The 19,833-nt window shown below is 55.0% G+C and overlaps 2 protein-coding genes across 2 annotated transcripts in view; both read right to left on the reverse strand.

The window, feature by feature from the left end:
• Window positions 1-1,744: 1,744 nt before the first annotated feature.
• On the reverse strand, window positions 1,745-11,497 carry CASQ1 (calsequestrin 1; the record flags this gene model as incomplete). Its single annotated transcript, XM_079761679.1, has 11 exons — window positions 11,210-11,497; window positions 9,430-9,514; window positions 8,583-8,683; window positions 8,241-8,352; window positions 7,887-7,960; window positions 7,448-7,578; window positions 6,339-6,384; window positions 5,645-5,699; window positions 5,341-5,441; window positions 4,496-4,570; window positions 1,745-1,900 (listed from the first exon to the last, which is right to left on the reverse strand). Exons 1-11 carry the CDS (start codon window positions 11,486-11,488, stop codon window positions 1,745-1,747), a joined length of 1,215 nt encoding a protein of 404 aa, XP_079617805.1. The 5' UTR covers window positions 11,489-11,497.
• Window positions 11,498-15,419: 3,922 nt separating this feature from the next.
• ATP1A4 (ATPase Na+/K+ transporting subunit alpha 4) overlaps window positions 15,420-19,833 on the reverse strand; it is a gene marked incomplete at both ends in the record, with an annotated part of 36,165 nt that continues 31,751 nt past the window's right edge. Inside the window, 4 exons of the mRNA XM_079762077.1 lie at window positions 15,420-15,448; window positions 15,737-15,828; window positions 18,859-18,960; window positions 19,077-19,207. Of these exons, the coding sequence (XP_079618203.1) occupies window positions 15,420-15,448; window positions 15,737-15,828; window positions 18,859-18,960; window positions 19,077-19,207 (354 nt within the window). The remainder of the gene's footprint in view (window positions 15,449-15,736; window positions 15,829-18,858; window positions 18,961-19,076; window positions 19,208-19,833) is intronic.

Raw genomic sequence — 19,833 nt, forward strand, 5'->3', positions numbered from 1 at the left:
AAACTGTCTGTTAGTTATGGGCTTGTTCAGTTGCTTGGTCTCCCCCGCCCCCCGCCCCACAACCCTGACTCTTTCACAACAGGCGCCCCAGCCTGGGCTGTGCTGGAGAGAATGTGAATCCTTCCTGCCGGGAACCCTAGCAGGCCCAGGTCTGGGGGATCCTCCGTGTACAAAACTCAACGTCTCCTCTCCATTCTCATGACCACCACTCGGGTCCATGTTCTCCCACCGTCACCCCAGGTATGACAACAGTCTCTGATCCTAAGAGTTGGGCTCCCAGCCTCTGGTAGGTCCCTCATCTCCCCTCCCTAGATCCACATGAAACGTGGCCCTTCCTCCCCAGCTCACAGGATTAAATCCAAACCCCTCTGCAGTCTGGATCCGTCATGCCCACTCCAGGTCACCGCCACCGCTTACCCTTCTCTTTCTGTCTGTGTGGTCTCCTCTGTGTCTCCCAAAGGACACACACATTCTTCTGGTGCTTCTGATGTTTCCACGGGCTGAAATGTCCCCTCCCCAACTCCCTTGCCCCTAATCAAATCCCATTCTTTAAGGCCTAGAAAACGATTCCCTTCCTGTAGGAAGCCATCGAAGCCCACTCTGATCTCTCTCTTCTGAGCCCATCCTATTCGTTGGCTCCTTCTTTTAACCAACATTTATTAGGGACGACTTTCTGTGTGCCAGGCCCTGTGGACACAGAAAAGGCCTGGGTTCCTGCCTTCCAGGGGCACCCAGTCCAGTGGGGGCAGACAGACATGTAAATGAAGAGCTGGGCCGGCGTGTGTGCTGAGTGCTAGAATAGAGGTGCCCACAAGGTGCAGTGAGCCCGGAGGAGGGCCTGCGGAAGGCCTCACCAGGGAAGGGTCATGTGCACTCAGTCTTGACCTTCAAAGGAGAGCTGCAGGGAGGGTGCCATGGAGTCAGACAGAACCACGGAATGACATGATGCTGTGTGCTTTCCTTCCACTGTTGTGCGCGTGCCTGTCTTGACTTCCCAGTGAGGTTAACCAGCTTGAGCGTGGGGACAGGCTGGCACTCTCTGATCCCCCAGCGCCCAGCAGCGGTGCCGGACACACACCGTGTGCTCAGAAAAGGCTTGTTAACTTGCAGCAGGTAAACAATCCAGGCTCCTCTGGGATAACTGCCTGGAGGGAGGCCCCCCCGCCCCCCCACTCCACATCACCACCTCTAAAAAGGCACTCACACCTAAGGCACCCCGTCTGGCTGGCTCCCTCCTGCCATAGGGGTGAGACCTCACCGGCAGACACTTGTTCAGCTGCCCCAGATCCTTTATTGAGGCCTCTTGTTTGACCCAAATACATTAACAAAAGATTGCTGCGATCCAGCCCCAGTCACAGTGCCTTCCCTTCCTCTTGGCCAAGGATATGGGATTTGAGAAAGTGGGGGAAGAGGGTGCACAGGTGGGGGGAACAGAGGAGAGATGGGGGCCCAGAGATATGACAAGAGGAAACCACAAGAAAGAGTGTAGGGAGTAATGGAAGGAATAAATAGATATAGGACATCGTGGGACAGGACACAGAAGTCAGAGGAGATAGCTGGGCTGTTGTGTAGGGAAAAGTAGTTCCTTTTCTCATCAAGTGAGGGGTCCAGGGTCTCAGCACACAGCATACAGGCCCCGGGGGCCCTATGGCAGAAAATGACCGAGTGTCCCTGGAGGACTTCAGGGAAGGCACGAGGGAGCCTGAGGAGAGCAGGTGGGGCACGGAGATGGTTGCCATAGCAACTAGTCATCATCATCATCGTCATCATCATCATCGTCGTCGTCGTCGTCATCCTCTGTGTTGATCTCACCCTCCAGCACATCCTCCAGCCAGTCCTCCAGCTCCTCCGCGGACGGCAGGTCCTCCTCATCGTCCATCTCCATCCATATGCTGTCAGCCTAGGACACAGCACAGACGAGGACTGAGCTAAGCCCGACTGGGTTCTCCGGACCCGTCCTCCCACTCGGTGGGCTCTGCACATCCTTCCCTGTTCCTCTGTCCCCTCCCTTCATCTGTCAGTGGCCAGGGGAGAAGGTCTAGGTTAGAACAGTGACCGTAGGAGTAGAAAGAACGGCTGGACGGGCAAATAGGTCTTCTCCCTTCAGGCTTTCTGCCATGCTATTGTCGTGCTGAGCTCCTAAAACAGACCTCTTATCATGCCCTTGATGCAGGACCACTGGTGGCTCTCTATGGCCTAAAGAGTCAAGTCAGAAACTTCAGCATTCAAGGCTTTTTACAAACTGCCTTTCCAGCACCAGCCTCAGCGATCTCTAGGCTCTCAAGCCACAAAAAACGACTTGCCTTTTCCTGACCCTAATATTCATTTTCCTACTTTTGACCTTTTATACTAACTTTTCCATAAGTTTGGAAGTGATTTCTCATAATTTTCACTTGTAGAACTCCTCTACATTGCGCAACCTCCACTTTGAATGCCACACTCCTTTTAAACCCTTCTCTGCCTGACCAGTGTGGCTCAGCGGTTGAGCATCGACCTATGAACCAGAAAGTCACAAGTTCAATTCCTGGTCAGGGCACATGCCCTGACTGTGGACTCGGTCCTGAGTGTGGGGCGTGCAGGAGGCAGCCGATCAATGATTCTCTGTCATCATTGATGTTTCTATTTCCCTCTCCTTTCCTTTCTGAAATTAATCCTATATAATAAAGAGGGAATATGCAAATTGATGTCACTCCGCCACAAAGATGGCAGGGGAGGGGGGTTTCCATAGCACAAGATGGCTGTGAAGGCTGAGTTCCTGTAACGAGCCTTAACGAGCAATCAGCAGGGACCTGAGGCTGTGCCCTGCCCCCTGCCCCAGTGGGGCTTGACGAGACCTCAGGCCGCGACCCCCACCCAGCAGGTCTTGATGGGGGACCTGAGGCTGCACCCCCCACCCGGAGGGGCTTGACAGGGACCTCAAGGTGTACACCCTGCCCCAGTGCTGGGCCGGGGGACCTCAGGCTGCTCCCCTCGCCCTGGGCTGGGGGACCTTAGGCTGCACCCTCCACCCAGCGGGGCTTGACGGGAGACCTGAGGCTGCACCCACTTCCCGGTGGGGCTTGACGGGGGACCTGAAGCTGCGCCCCCCCTCCCAGCGCCAGGCCGGGAGACCTGAGGCTGCGCCCCTCGTCCGGTGGGGCTTGACGGGGGACCTCAAGGTGTGCCCCCAGCAGTGCTGGGCCGGGGGACCTCAGGCTGCTCCCCTCGCCCCAGTGCCAGGCCGGGGGACCTCAGGCCGTGCCCCCTGCCCGGCAGGGCTTGACAGAGGACCTCAAGGTGCGCCCCCCAACCTCCCAGTGCTGGGCTGGGACCTCAGGCTGCACCCCCCCACCCAGCGGGGCTTGACGGGGGACCTCAAGGTGCGCCCCCTGCCCAGGTGCCAGGCTGGGGAACCTCAGGCTGCACCCCCTACCCAGCGGGGCTTGACGGAGGACCTCAGGCCATGCCCCCCCACCCGGCGGGGCTTGACAGGGGATCTCAGGCTGTGTCCCCCACCCAGCGGGGATTGATGGGGGACCTCAAGGCACGCCCCTGCCCTGGCCTGGGCTGGGGGACCTCAGGCCGTGCCCCCTGCCCCGGCGCCAGGCCAGGGGACCTGAGGCTGCGCCCCCATCTGGTGGGGCTTGACAAGGGTGGGACTGGCTGGGTCTGGATCTAGCCCAATGGGGGAGGGCCGGCTGGGTCTGGGTCTCATGCAGTTTTGAGGCGCACGTGGGTGGGCGGGGACTTGACTCTGGGTCCCGCGGTGCGTACCAGACTCTGACAGGAGGAAGATTTTCATATACATTTTACTAATTTTCTTTCATCTCTGATACTTCTATTATAGAGAAAGGGAAAATAGCAATATTAAAATATGTCCTCTAATTAATCCCCTTTTAATGTGCATGAATTTTGTGTACCGGGCCACTAGTAAAAATATAAAAAATAAACGCTTCTTTGATTTTCTCAAGCAGAAATCACTTTGATTTTTGTGCCTTCCTAGCTTTTTCATTGTGTCTTTATTGTAGAGCTTATCAGATCTGTCCTGGTAGTGAATGGAATACCTGCCTCCCTAGTTAGACTGAGAATTATATGAAAGCAAAGACTGGCTTATTAAGTTCAACTCAACAAACATTATCAAAGCACCTGTCATATGCGAATGAGATTTCTGCCCTCAAAAAGCTCAAAGTCTCCTGGAAGGGACACGTATGGCACATACATAGCCACATGGAAGTCATGATTTCAGTGCCAATGGGCTCTGAGAGTGCTAAGGAAGAAATGATTCCAAGTGAGAGATCTGGAAAGACTTCATGGCGAAGAGGATGTTTGAACGAGGCCTTACAGGGTGAGCAGCCGGTTCTAACAGGTGGGGACGGCCGTGGTCAGGGTTAGGGTTAGGCTGGGCATGTCTGCTTCTTCTGGGAAGACTCGGCTCCTCCTTAGCAGAGCAGAGGGGAGTCAGCTATTCTGGGAAGCAGAGTTGAGGGTCAACCAGGGATGAATGAAGGAAACTTACATCAGTAACATTGACGACTCCTATTTGTGGGGCTGACAGGTCGATATCAAACGTCTTCTCCCAGTACGGAACCAGCTGTGGAGAGACCACATGGGGCAACTTAATGGGGTCGAGGAGCACCTGAGTCCAGGAGGGTGTGAGGGTCAGCACAGGGATAAAGAACACTGTGAGCCCAGGGCAGAGCAGGAGGGGCCCAGCTGCAGGGCCTGAGGGAATCGGTAGAGCTAAGCAGTTAAAGGGTAGAAATCCGAAGGGAAAGTATGAGGAGGACCAGCCAGGGATCTGGACTCCGCCCTCTTTTGATCCTGGATCTGCTACTGAGTGACCCTGTGATTCTGGGCTAGTCCCTTCTTCCCCGCCCTCAGTTTCCACATCTCTAAACTGAGGCAGTTATGCCCGGTAACTGCCCATTTCCTCGCATTTCTGTTCGTTCATTCAGTTAGTTTTCAACAATGAATGCTGGGTGTTGGGGATCGAGCTGGGAACAAAGCTGTCCCCGGAAACAGGGAACCTCTGTGCTTTGATTCTATGATTGTGTACATCCACGTGCAGGGGTCACGTGTCCATCTGCTCCCCCAAATCCTGGTTTTCTCTAGAAGGAGTCAGCCTCTGCCCAGCGTCTGCTCCGGGAGTCATGTGGGTGATGTCCCATGTGGTTCCTTCCGATCCCGCTCCCCTTCTCAGGCTCTCTCCATGCCCACAGTGCCCTTGAGCATGCAGCAGGCACCATCTCCCAGGGCCTCCCGCGAGGAGATGGGATAGGAACTCGGAAACAAGCTCCCTTCAGAACGTGCCACAGTCTGGGCCCTACCTTAGGGCAGCCGGGCCTGAGCAGTGCCTCTTACCAGGGGAAAGTCGTCAGGGTCAATCCAGATGATGCTAAGATCGGGGTTTTCAGTGTTATCTTGGGCCACAGCCTTGAGAGTCTCTAAGAACTCATAGCCATCTTGGAGGGAACACAAGCGAGAAGTATGGGGTGGGTGGAGAGAAGAGGGACAAACAGAAGACAGAATCCAGATCTCTTTCCTCACCTCCCACATCTCCACACGTCTAGCCCAGCCACTTGCACTCTCCCAGGAATGCCTCCCCAAACACCCCTGTCTCCCCCTTTCACCAACCCCCCCAGTTCATCCAGTCTTCCTCCCTCACCGGGATCAGCTTCCTCTGCAAAGGCCACAATGTGGATTCCATCCATGTCGTCCTCCTGCAGTGGGGGAAGGAGGAGGGCCTTAGCTGTACTCCCCGAAGTCAGAGACCCCAGAACAGACCCTATATTTTCCTTGAACCTGAATTTTATGGAAACTCAGCTTCTGGATTAGGTGACTTCTTATGGTGGTCATCCTTTCCCCAGTGACACCTCCGTTCAGCTCTAGGCCCCATACCTCCTCTGGAAAACCCTTCAGCCCCAGAACTGTGGCTCTACCTTGTCATCTTTTTTTCCCCCTTAATATATTTTTATTGATTTCAGAGAGAAAGGGAGAAGGGAGAGAGAGAGATAGAAACATCAATGAGAGAGAATCATTGACTGTCTGCCTCCTGCATGCCCCCTACTGGGGAACAAGCCCACATCCCTGGCATGTGCCCTTGACCGGAATTGAATCCGGGACCCTTCAGTCCGCAGGCTGACGCTCTATCCACTGAGCCAAACCGGCTAGGGCTACCTTGTCATCTTCATCAACTTACATGTGACACATTCTTCAGAACAAAACCCCCCAACCTTTGCTGGCGCCATTGTCTTTCCTACAAGCGAGGCACGAGAAGCAGTAGGGCGGGAAGTTTCTAGGACTTGACTCTGCACCCACCTATGTTCCCCCAGGGCCTGGCCCTGTCTAGGGGTACTCACCCAGGTCTCATACATACTCTCAGGCTTCAGTTTCCTCAGGGTCGATCTAGAACAGACAGAGGACACCCCCCAGAGTCTCCATAGCAGAGGCTGCCTGTGGGCCTTGCCTAGGGCACGGGCAGCTTGTAGCCCAGAACAAAGACATCTGGCAAAGTCTAAGGTCTGGGCACCAGGCTCAGATCACTGCATGGTTTAAGCAGGTGGGAGAATGGAGGGTGGACAAGGGGACTGCAAGAGAGCCTTTTGGTAAGAAGGTAAGAACTGAGCATCTGAATATTCATTTTTTCATTCATTCATTCATTCATTCACTCATTCACTCAATAAAATTGGGTGTCTGAGATGTTCTGAGCCCTGTGCTAGGTGCTGTGTAGATAGAGTTAAACAAAGCAAACACACTCCTGCCCTGCTAAAGGGGACCATAATCTAGAGGGAGAGAGGGAGTGTGCTTAACACCGATGAAAGGCTATTTCCAGCTGTGAAGTTCTAAGAAAGAAGAGAGCTATGTGTGAGTTTAGGGCAGGGTTTCTACTATTGACTTTTGGGGCCAGGTAACTCTTTGTTGTGGGGGCTGTTCTGTTAGCAACATCCCTGGCCTCTACCCACTAAATACCAGCAGCCTTGCCCCCAACCAAAAACTCTCTCCAGACATTGCCAAATATCCCCTGGAGAGCAAAATCCTCCCTCTGCCTTGCCAGTCCCTCCAGCCTGTTGAGTACCACTGGTGTAGGGTAATGCATGAGAAAGATCACCGGCCAGATCTGGATTGGAATTCAGTTCTGACACTTGTTGCCTGTGGAACCTCTTTACTTGAGGTTGTTAAAAGGACTAAATAGAAGAATACAGATAGAAAGCACCTCTCAGTTCCTGGAAAACCACAGGCACTCAACACTCGTCACAACCCACAGTACACATTTATGGAGAACCTTCTACATGTAAGGGCTCAGGGCTGGTTAGGGTACAAAATATTGTGGAAAAGAGCGTATCTTAAGCACTGGCATCCAGAAGAGGATTGCCTCAAGGCGAGAGAAGCCCCCTGGTTAGCGGAGACTCCCCCAGCCCATGTCACAGACAGGTGCTCTGGCCCGCTCAGAGGTCTGCCCCGGCCCTACCTCCTATGCTCCTCCACGAAGCTGACAATCTCCTCTTTGCTGTTGGGCTTGTCCGGGATGGTCACAGGCTCGTCCATGAAGGCTTCATAGAAGTCAACCTCGTTCAGCTTCAGGGTCAGCTTCTTTGCCACCTTTGGGGGTGGGGGTGGAGCAGGGGGTGCAGGGTCATGGTGAGAAGCAGTATGACGGGGGAGCAGGGAAGAGGAAGGGAGTCAGACTGCCATTGTGACATTGGACAAGTGTCTCCACTTTTCTGGGCTTTGATTGGACATGAGAGGACTGGGTTAGAGAATCTAAGATCTTTGGTGTGGGGGAGGCCTGAGGTAGAGGTGGGAGTGTGGTGTGCAGGGGGGGAATAGGTCCCCAAAGATTCTGGGAGAGGGATTAGAGGGCTGCTGAGGTGGGTGAGGGAGCCCCAATATGTTCTGGGGTGGAATACCTTGCTGTCGAAGGTGGCGAAGAAGGGGATGTACGGATGAAACTCCTCTGCGGCGTCCTCAAAAGCCTTGTAATCTGAAGGGGGATGCAGAGTCAGTCTCTGGGAGAGCAGGCTGCGCCAAGGAGCCCTCTCGCGTCTGTCTCCCCTCGTTCTGAGACCCACCCGCTCTAACCCTCTGAGAGTGAGTAAAACATGTGATGGAGGAGGTGGGAACCACCGGAGTGCAGGAGATCAGGGCAGGCGATGGAGCCGACTGTGGCGAGGAGTTAGGAGATAGAGGGGCCGTGAAGTGGGTTAAGTGTGGGGGAGGGGGAAGTCCAGGGAGGAGAACTGTGGAGTCTGAGGGTTACCCACGCTCTGAGTCTTTGCTCTTGAAGTAGCCGATGAGTTTGTTGTCATCCTCGATGTTCTCAAATGCCTGCAGCTCTCGTTCACCCTCAATCAATTCCACAGGGTCCTCTAGGACCTGGAAGAGCAGGGACGTTGAAGGAAGAGAGTGAGTTTCTATCCTCACTGGTAGGAGAGGAATGAGGATGAGGAGAAGAGGGCTGGGAACAGGGAAAGGTGCTCACTGGTGTGTGTGTGTGTGTGCGCGCGCGCGCGCGCGCGCGCGCGCACGTATAAGGTTGGGTTTGGTTAAGGATAGGCATAAAGTCTTAAAGCAAGGACATTAGGCCCAGGGTAATGAATCCTCACATCAAGCAGAAACTCCACCAGGGTGTCAGCAGAGAGTTCGCCGTCATACTCAATGACTTCATCTCCCTTGAACACATAGATACTGTCCTCTTCAGTTAGTCCTAGGGAGTGGGCCAGAGATGAGCGTGACCTCAACCTTCCCACAGACCCCAGAGTCCAAATTCAGGGCCAGAGCCCATTCTATAACCTCACTGGACCCCACCACCTCCCCTCCCCTTCCCCACCTCTCTGCCCCTTAGCCCTACACCCCTGGGGTGTATGCCCTGGTTCAAGAGGCTCTCCAGGGAGAAACTGAGATCAGGTGGGGGTGTTAGGGGAGGGTGTACAAAGATTTCTCCTCTCTCTGTTTGTCGCACTGAAGAGAGATTTCATGTTACCTCCCCCGAGGACTCCAGTGGCCAGTGGCCAGTTCAGCCCTTTAACCTCTGCTGTTACTGACTCCAAGACTTAACCACGGACTACCCCACCCCCATCCATGTCTGATGGCCAGTCTCAGGCCTGTGTCGCCCCCTGGTGGCCGGTGTTGTAACACCTAGCCAGGGCTCTGGAGGGGGAGGGGTGGGGAGAGGTGTTCACTGAGGCCTCTCAGCCCCACTTGAGTTCGCTAAGTCCCCTTTTCTCCAGCACCTAGTCCTGTGTTTCAGTTATCTGAAAAGCATATGAAGAAGGCCATGACCAGCTCTTTCTGGGACTTGAGCAGGGGTGTCTATAAGGAATAAGAGAGGCCGGGACCCTTAGCCATAACCCTTCTCATGTCCGTATGTTCTCCCCTTCAGAACAGCAGGGTGGAGTTCCTAGCCCATCTCCAGGCCACCGGCCCCTCCTTGCGCTCCCACCCCGCCCTTACCTAGTTTCTTGGCTACAGCTGTGTCCTTCTCAGAGTCCACCATCCCGAAGCCAACACCCTTGTCTTCTAGGACTTGGGCTGCTAACTGCAGGGAGGGTTAGGTTAAAGTCAGCCCCTGGGATTCATAGTAACCCCTCTTCCCCATCGCATGCTTCCCAGGGGGCCATCTGGGATGCAGGCAGTTGGAGAGTTGACCTTGACGCTGTGTAAGGATCCACATACCTCCACCTTTCCTACAACCCCACCCTGATGCTCCTTAGCTCAGGAAATGCCTGAGCATCTACTGCTCGCTTGCAGCGTGCTTATTACGCTGAACTTCGAGGCACTCAGTGCGATACGCCTGCTTCCTCGGGAATGCTGAGGAATCTGGCTTTAGAGAGACGGAGGCCCTTTCCTCGCTCAGGGCTGAGCTCATGCATCTATCCTCATCGGAGGCCGTGCCCAATATGGGGTGACATCCCTGGGATTCTCCCAAGTGACCCACAAGGGGAAGGATTTGGAGAGCAGGGGCGTAGTGGGGGTGGGGTGGGCTGGTCACGCTGCTGATGAGTGGGCAATGCCTGAAAGCAGAGGTCACTGTGACCAGCACTTGTTCTCTCTCAGAGGGAGAGAGCCAGAGCCAGAGCAGACGCGGCTGGGCCCCCCTTGTCCCGGTGACCGTCCCCCTTCACTCTCACTCCCCAGGTCGCCGCCCCTCAGCCTGCCGGCCGCCCTCTCAGCCTGGTGTGCTCTGCCTCGGGTGTGGCTTTGGGCTCAGCCCCACCTCACACAGCCTCGGTCCCAGGAGGACAGGAAGGAGGCAGCTGGCAGGTGGATGGCCGCGGATGCTGAGCCCTCAGGATAAAAATACTCCGCTCATTAATCAGATGGCCGGTTCCAGCCTGGCAGGGGCACACAGGAATGAGAGCCCGCGGTCCTGGTCTCTTGCCCTGAAATACTCCAAGCCCTGGGTGAGCTGGGGCCTTCCTGTACCGCCAGGCTAGACAAGGGGCTGCTGACGCCGGGCCGGGGAGCGCCAGCACACCCCGGCTCCCGAGGCATGGGCGGCTGCATCGCCCCATCATCTCCGGACACAGGTGTTTGCTTGCAGAAGAGCCCCCCTCCCCGCTGAGCCCGAGGTCAGCTTGGGGTGAGGAGAATCTTCCCAGAGAGAGAAGCTGGGGAAGGCGCTCTGCAGCCTCTTCCGGCCACAAGAATGTTCCAGCCAGAATAGCCTGCTTGACCCAATAGGGGCAGGTGGGGAGCAAGGGAGCAGAGGAAGAGCGAGGTTGAGGTCGGAGGTACGTGGAGGTGTGCTGGGCTTTAGCCTTGACATAAATGACTTGCGAGATGTTAGTAACACACTTATACTCAGTTTAGATCCCTTTGGGGTGCCGCTCCTAAAGTGTCCAGAGAGGGGCATGTTCCCCCTTCCGCTGAAGAACCTCCCTTTTCCTTCTTTGTCCCCCTTCTGAGGACACCCCAGTCCTAGCCGAACCTGGTACTACCAGCTCCTAGAGTGTGGAGGAGACATTCCTCGCAGTCTCCCTCCCCACCCCCACCCCCACCCCCACATGGCCTGACTCCAGTGGTACTTTTGGGTCCCCGAGTCTCTCTTTCTCATGCGGCTGAGGCCACATGCCACTTGGGTCCTATTGGTCAAGACAGGGGTCCTGCCACACTGTCCCCGGCCCCAGCCCCCACCCTCAAAGGCCTGCATGGGGTGGTAGGATGGCGGGGGGGGGGGGCCTGCAGACAGGGGCTGGGCGTGCTCCGCAGGCCTGCAGCCCCCGGCACTCACCTCCAGGATCAGCTCCTCCATCTCAAATTGTCTCTGTGAGGCCTTGTCGTCCTCGGGGGGCTCGTGGTAGAGCAGCGCGAGCACCTCGTACTTCTTGAACACGTTCTTGTAGTTCTTTGCGTTGACATTGACCACACGGTCCACGCCATCGTACTCGGGGAAGTCCAGCCCGTCCTGCCCCCGCACCCCGGACTCGGGTGTCCCGAGCACCAGCAGTAACAGCAGCGCCAGCCGCAGGCCCGGCACCGCCCTGGCCCCCATCCTGACTGCAGCGCGCATGGAGGTAGTGGGATCTCGGGTGGACGCTCCTGGTCCAGAAGAGGTTCGCTGGGGAGGGGGGCGCCCTGGGTCCTGAGGCCTGAGCTAGGGGCGCACCGTGAGGGTGGGGTGGGGAAGGGCCTCGGGCAGTGGACAGAGGACACTGCTGAGTCCTGGAGTCACTGTCAACAGAGCCAAGAGAAAAAGGGTCAGGAGGAGGACTAGGAGCAGGGGGCGGGGAGGGAACCCGAGCCGCCCTCAGATTGGCACCCCGCAGCCCCACCTGGTCCTGTCTAAATATGTTTCCAGAATTGGCAGGGGCGACGGGTAACCTTCTGAGGCCAGGACAGCTCCATGGGAGTGGCATCTCCCACCTCCTGCCCCTCTCCCCCCGGCTCCCAGAGCCTCCCCCCGCTCCCCTCCCCACAATGTCCAGGGCTCCTCAGCCCCCGTCCCCCCACACCAGCCTAGCTCATCACCATATTAAGAAAGGAAAGAGCTGGAGCTAAAAATAAGAGCAGATGAGTCGAGAGGTAAATGAAACTGGGGCTGGTGAAGGCGGAGTTGGGGTAAGTAGGGGAAGTGAGGGCCAGGGGACGCAGAGAGGAGGAAGTGGGGGTAGAGAGGGAGACATTCTGCCCCAGAGGTTAAATCCACGAAGCAGGAGAGAAGGGACAGGCGCAGTAGCAACTCTAAGTCCTGGAACCTGGAATCCCTTCCAGGTGAAGTCTGTCGCGAAGAGGGGCAACACAAACGCGGTCCAGGCTGCAGCAGGGAGACCCCTGCGCTTCCCTTTAAAGAACCAGGACCAAGGATGAGGTCATTCCCTGAATAAAAGATGGAGCCTCGTCCAGGACTGGAGACCTGGCTCAGTTCCAGGAGTTTCCTTTGCTCCCCTCAGCACTCCTAACTTGGGAAGGACGGGCGTGGTGGGGCAGTGCTGTGGTGGGCCTTGGGCGCCTCTGCCCCGGGGAGTGGAGAAAGCCCTGGCTGCCGCCTGCTCCTGCTCCTGCTCCTGCTCCTGCTCCTGCTCCTGCTCCTGCTCCGGACTCTGATCCTGTGGGACTCGGTTTTCTGCGCACAGTGGGGAGGGAGGGTCCCCGGGCCGCTGATGCCAAGGAAGCAGGGAATAGTCATTCATTCATTCCTATGGGTCACGTATAAACACTGGTGGGGGGCGGGGGGGGGGTGATTAACACTGGGAAATCCCGAGCCAAGGATGTAGGTGAATTCTGTGCGCCCGAGAGCCAACCCGAGTTGGGAAAGGCTCTGACTCCCTGGAGCCCATGTTGGGGGCGAGGCCAAGTGGATGAGTTCAGCTCCGCGGACCTAGGAAGGAAGGACCGTCTCCAGGGCGCTCACCGTTCGCTGGTACACGGAGGCCCCCCCATGGCGGGGCTGGGTCAGCGTCAGAAACCCCCATGCCCACCCCGAGGTAGCCCTGATTTTGGAGCGACAGTGTTTATTTTGCACCCAGGCGGTGGCATGGAATTCGGTTGGAGGAGTGAACTCTCCCACGCTCCCGTGGGGCAGGCCCTGCAGGGCGGGGGCAGGCCGGCCGCAGAGAGTCCCAGGATCGTGGCAGAGTGTGTCCAGGAGGGACAGCGGTCCCTGGCGCAGGAGAGGCCAGAGGCAGCCTCGGCGGGGCACGCCGGACCGGAGAGCCCTCCGAACCCACCTCCTGCCTCACAGGAGTGCGACTCACGTGCGCCCAGCCCCGCAGCCGCCGGAGCGACCGGGGACGGATGGGCAGCCCCGCAGCAGGTGATCCAGGTGGCGACCCGCCCCGTTTCTCACGTCTGCTGCACACGGGGGGAGGGGAGCATGCGGACAGAGACCCTGGGACATCAGACTTGTCCATGATGACTCTGACCTGCCGGGTACCCGCGAGGGTGTGCAATGGGACTACATGGTGGCCCAGGCTCGCTCCGTCGCCTCAGCTTCTCCTGCAGCTGCCAGACTGCTCACCCCTGCCCGCTCCCTCTCCTTGCCCTGGGCTCTGCAGTTCCACCCTGTGCTTTCCAGTCGCTGCACCCTCCTCCCTCCCCCCCCCCCCCCCCCCCCCGCCCCCATCCTTTGCGCTCCGATGCTTTGCTGTCTGCTTTCTGCTCAGCGCCTTCCCTCCGAGCCCCTGCTTTCAGGCCCTCGGGCTCAGCAGGCTCAGCCACTGGTGTCAAATGACCCTGAGTTGGGGCCTCTGTATTTTTAACCCACCAGACACCCGAGGCTCTCGCTCCTGAAACCCGAGGAGCTGGCCCCTCCGTACCTCGTTCACACACCCCCTGGCCCCTCCATCTCCCAGGGTCTGGTTCAGCCGTGTCAGCAGCTGGGGGTGGGGGTGGGGATGGGCGGGGGGGAGGGAAGGACCCCAGACTGATATAGCTCTGTCCCCAGGAGACCTTGCATTGGAAGAGGGAGGGGAGCATGGGTGGGGAGACCTCCGAGGCGGGTGTAGGGGAACAGTGGCTGACTGTACCTTCCAATGCCCTTCTCTTCGGCCTCCCACCCAGACTTGCCCATGACCCGCTCCCATCACGATCCTATTCTCTTGCTGGTTGATGGTTGTGTCTATTTCTGTCCCCGCCCTCATTGTGAGACTAGTCTGAAACGTGAAGGGCACAAGTTCTGGAACCAGAACGACCGTGGTTTCCTCGTCTATGACATGGGGCGGGGCGGGAAGAATATACTCGTTGTGTGAGTTAATGGGTGGTTGAAGGCCCTTGTCCCACTGCAGGCATAGCATGCAGCCACCAAACACGTCTACTTTGTTTTTGGTGACAGTCTATGGTTCCCCCAGCTCCCCTTAGCCTTTCTCTCTGGCTCTGTACGCTTTGGGGCACAGCCAATCCTCTCCTCTAAAAGAAGCCTGAAAACGGACCCACAGGCCAAAGTAGACCAGCTCACCAAGCAAAGCTGTGAATGGGTGGAGAGGAAGAGCCAGCAGGAGGGACTCCTCAGTCACCAGACCCTCCGCAGCGTGTGTGGGCCCAGGCTCAGCGACCAGGGTTCGGGGAATGGCCATCACCCCTGTGGAGTCTGGGGCATGAGATGGGGGGGGGGGGGGGGGGAGGCTTTGCCTAATGTAAAGGCTACGGGGATGCAGAAAGCGTTGTTTCAGCCTCTATTTCAAGGCAACAGCAGAGAGAAAGGGCTGAGGGTGGGAGGGGGAGGAGATGACCTGACCAGCACGGGGTGGGGGGCAGGGATCACCAGTGCCTTCCCCGACCCCACACCCACCACTCACCATACGGCCCTTCCCAAGTCATTTAACCCCTCTGACCTCAGGTGCTCCACGGAGGAAGCAAGCTCTCTTCTAGCACGAAAACTCTGGTTCCTTTAGCTGCTCCGAGGGACTAAAGCGGGGCTGGCTGAGCCCACCGAACGGACTGCCTGTGGTGCTGTGGCCCCCTGTCGTGTGTGGTCTGCTGCTCTTCCCCCCGCCCCCGCCTCCCATTTCTCTGATTCCAGCTGGACTTGTCCTGTCCTTGCTCCATCGGGTGGGAGAGTGACTTTAAGACTGGGATAGCCCTCAAAGGGCAATGGTGCTTGACTCTGATCCCCTCCCAGGCTCAGCTGTGGTCCGGGACTGTCCCGCCTGCCTGGCTGCCACGGAGATCTAGAATGAGAGCGTCGCAGTCACCTCCACTCTCCCCAAACCGGATGTGACACGTCCAGCCACGTGAGAGATGTTGTAAAGGTTTACTGTCTAGACTGGCTACTTGATTCAGCAGGACAAGGTCCCTCTCCGCTGGGTCCAGTCAGACGCAGACTGGGCGCCACCCACTCCCTCTCCTCCCCGCGGTGTGATCGGCCCAGCCCCAGGGTCATCCCTCTCTCTCATCCCAGGTGATTCACCCCAGCTTTTCTCTGTCCCAACTCAGATGTCGTGCCAAACGCAAACTCCCTAACCCCCCACCCGCCCATGTCACGTGACGCTCTTCCTCTTCTGAGTTTAGTAGTAGGTCTCCCTTTCCACCCAGCCTGCGGGAGAGAAGAGACCAGATTGACCCAGGAAAGGCAATGGGAGGCACAGGAGAGGTGAGCAGAAGGGTAAGCGAGGACCGGGTGGGAGGCCCGAGGGTGGACCGCAGGGCACCGAGGATGGAGCAGGATGGTGGAACCAAGGACTGAAGGACCGGGGTCCATGCACAGCCCAGGCAGTGAGGAGGGAAGAAGGGCAACGGGTCTGACGGAACCAGGTGGGATGGGCGAGCTAGTTAGGAGGCTGGTGACCCCTCAGTCAGAGTGGGGGGCGGCGGGGGGCCTCACCTCCAGGATGAGTACGAATGGTGAGCTTCCTTATTTCGTCATAGACGAAGATCAGAAGGCTGTAGGGAGTGGCACAGAACCACCAGAGGATCCTGTAGAGACAAGAGTTGGTCAGTGTGGCTGGAGACGGAGGGGCCAGAGAAGGGCAGACGCAGAGAACAGCGCACAGGCATTGGGTGCAGGGCTGGTCCCCACCTCTGCGGAGATCAGCGTCTGGGGGTGAGAGGAGAGAGATAAACGCCACCTCAGGGGTCTAGGCAGTGCGTGGGGGGTTATTTACCAACGTTGTGGCATTGCTGAGGCCCCCTGCGCTTTCTGAGTCCTCTAGGCCAGTGGTCGGCAAACTCATTAGTCAACAGAGCCAAATATCAACAGCACAACGATTGACATTTCTTTTGAGAGCCAAATTTTTAAGCTTAACCTATATAGGTAGGTACATTGTTATTAACTTAATTAGGGTCCTCCCAAGCTGGCCTTTGCTAAAGACTCAAGGGGCCAAAGAGCCGCGTGTGGCTCACGAACCGCAGTTTGCCGACCACTAGTCTAGGCCTTCTACCCAGCAAGGGGAGGTTGTCCCAGCAGGAGAGGTCTGTCTGAGACTAGACGTGTGGGAACGTTCTCCCGGGAACATGCACACTCCTCCGTGTTGAGTGATGGGGAGCCTTTTCTTCCTGAACCTCTTTTGTGATTAGAGCCCAGGGAGATGGACTCTGGGCAGGGCCTGAAGCGGATCCACATGTGTCCCCCCGGCTGACAGAGAGAGGGCCTAGGCCAGGGCTGTCAGATGGAATGTGTTAAGAGCCACATGTGAAATGTGGTATTTGCTAGTGGCCACGTTAAAATATGAGAAACAACTAATTTTAATAATATGTGTTACTTAACCCAACATATTATCATTTCAAAATATCATTGATATCATTGATATTAATGAGAGTCTTCTTTTAATACTAAATCTTTGAAATTCAGTGAGTATTTTACACTCACAGCACATTGCAAATCAGACACTAAATTTTCAGTGGTTAAATGAAAATGTTTGTAGTCCACCCCAAACAGTAAAGGTTTGTTTACTAGAAAAGTATTTGACACTGCTTTAGTTTTTAACTTTAAGTTTACTGAAACTAGCCCAGCCACTGTGGCTCAGTGGTTGAGTGTCGACCCATGAACCACAGAGGTCACAATTCGATGCCTGGTCAGGGCACATGCCTGGGTTGTGGGCTTCATCACCGGTGGGGGGCATGCAGGAGGCAGCCGATCAATGATTCTCTCTCATCCATGATGTTTCTCTCTCTCTCTCCCTCTCCCTGAAATCAATGAAAACATATTTTAAAAAATTTACTAAAGCTAAATAAAACTACAAATTCAGTTTTTCCATCTCATTAGCCATGTTTCAAGAACTCAGGTGACTACCATAGTGGACAGCACAGGCCTAGGCCAAGGTTATTTACACTCACTCACACACTCACTCACACACACACAAATATATATAAACAGTTATGGTCATACTGCCACCCATTCATTCATTCAACAACCATTGTCATATGTCTACTTTGTGTTTGTGTTAGGTTCAGGGGAAATAACAATGATGACATATGGTCTTTGATCTCAAGGAGCTCAGGCAATCAAGGAAAAAAAGGATAAAGAAATACACAAAATAAATAATCTCAATATGAGTGATGAGTCTTATGGTCCAGGTACATACAGAGTGTTTGGGAGAACAGGTAATGTTCAGCTGCACTTACTATTACTTACACTGAGTGGCCAGATTATTAGGATCTCTGAACGCATAATAATCTGGCCACTCAGTGTGTGTGTGTGTGTGTGTGTGTGTATATATATATATATATAATTTGTGCATGGGTGGGTTCCGGCCAGCCTGGCCAGGGGGAGGGTACATGGGCGGTTGGCTGGCCTGCCTGCTGTTCGAACTCCTGGTCGAGGGGACAATTTGCATATTAGCCTTTTATTATATAGGATATACACTGAGTGGCCAGATTACTATGCATTCAGAGATCATTATAATCTGGCCACTCAGAGTGTACACTTTGGCATTAATAGCAACAGTAACAGAGTTACTTTTAACGAAGCACTGACTCTGACCCAAGCCCTGGGCTCAGTGCATTATATGCATTTCTGCTTTTAATTCTCACAACAGTCTGCCTGGTTTGTATTATTGAGACTTTGCAGATGAAGCTGGGGTTTACAATGGCTAAGAAGTTGTCCAAGGTCCCAGGATAATACACTGTAGAGTTGAAATTCAAACCTGGGTAACTATGTACAGTGACAGATGGTTACTAGACTTACTCTGGTGACTACTTTTGTAAGGTATATAAATGCTGAATCACGAAGTTGTGCACCTGAAACCAATATATAATATTGTATGCCAACTATAATTATAAAATTAAAAAAAGAAAGAAATTTGGACCTGGGATTGTCAGTATCTAAGAGTCATGACAATCTTTGTTATTGAACATTAATTGAGCACCTACAGTATACAAAGCATTGTGTAAAACACTGCAAGGGACAGAAAGGTGAGCAAAGAATGTAAGTGCAGAGAAAATGAGTTGGAAGAATACACACCAAATCATTAACAGAGTTACTTCTATGCAGGTGGGGAGGTGAGTGGGGGTGGAGTGGAATGGGAGTTTTGCTTTTTTTCTCTGTAAAATTTTTAAACAGAATTTTTTTCACAAGCATATGCTAATGTGAAAAACAAAAACACAGGAATGAACAAACAAGGAACCAAACTATAAGACTTCCAGTATGCCAGTTCACATAGAGGCACATTAAAACATACTTGCATACATATGACAGAATTAGCCGTGCATATTGGGTTAATTTTATGATTACTTCAGCCCTGAGCATAGGTATCCTTGGACAACTAACCACACATCATCATCAAAAAAAGTTGTCACGCTGCCAATTTGCATGTCTGGGAGTTGCTATCACTTGTCACAGTTCCTAATCTCTCTCTAAATAAGAAGCGTTTGTCAGAGCGCAGACAATTCTTTTTACAACATTGAGTGTACCCCGTTTTCCCAGGCGGCCCCAGCTGGGCCTTCCCTGCTCAGGCACATAGTCCCCGGGCACTGAGATCCCCCCACTTGTGTCCCTCCCTTACTCACTTGAGTGGGTACATTCGCAGGGCCACGTCCATGCCTGGAGTATAGGACAGAAAAGCAGCCAGCAACGTCTCCTCCAGGATGCCAAATATTAGGACCTTGTTTCTGGGGGAAAAATGCTTCATTGTATGTTGGAGTCAGGGAGGGAGGGAGGGGAGGGGACACCGGTTCGGCACTGTGTGCGGGTTTGGGGGCGCACTGGGTCCCTCGGGAGCGCTCACTTCATGCCCTGCTGGAAGACCGAGAGGCGGCGGGTCTTGCAGATGATGAGGTCGGCCCACTGCACGATCACAATGCTGACGAAGAAGGCCGTCTGGCAGGTGAACTCCACCACCTTCCGCTGCTCGTAGGTCTGCGGGGAGGGCGGGCAGCGCCAGAAGGGACTCAGACAACCTCAAAGGCTTCTGCCCTCTGCCGCCTTCCCAGACCCCAAGGCTGAGTCAGGTCCTTAGATTCCCAGCAGCACTTCGCTCCCCTCTCTCTCAGCACTTCTCATGCCCCAGGACGAGTTGTTTTCCTTGCCTGACGGAAAGAGTCCTAAGTCATGTCTTATCTGTCTTCGTGTCCCTCTCCCATGCTTAGTTCAGCGACTGGCACATAGTTTGGCTCAGGACTAAGTTAATCAGGAGGGTGTTGTCGGAGAAGAAGGTGGACTTCAAGAGAACAGCAGAGTCAGAGAAAAGAGGCCGGTAAGGAAAGCTGGGCCAGAGGGCAATCTGAGTGCGGACGGGAGAGGATGTCTGAGGGTGGTACAGCATTCTTCCATCCCTTCATTCACACTTTCCATGTAAGGAGCTTACAGTCTAGTGGGGAAGAGAGATGTGTTATGTGAGTACAACAGGTAAGCTGTCAGAGCGATCACACAGGACTGTGGGAACACGGAAGAGGTGCATCTGAATGAGACTGGAAACATCCCATCTAATAATAGACAAATATGCAAATTGACCATACTTCCAACACCCCCACAAGCCACGTCCA

The sequence above is a fragment of the Cnephaeus nilssonii genome (genome assembly GCF_951640355.1).
Source record: "Cnephaeus nilssonii genome assembly, chromosome: 21".
NCBI classification, from domain to species: Eukaryota; Metazoa; Chordata; class Mammalia; order Chiroptera; family Vespertilionidae; genus Cnephaeus; species Cnephaeus nilssonii.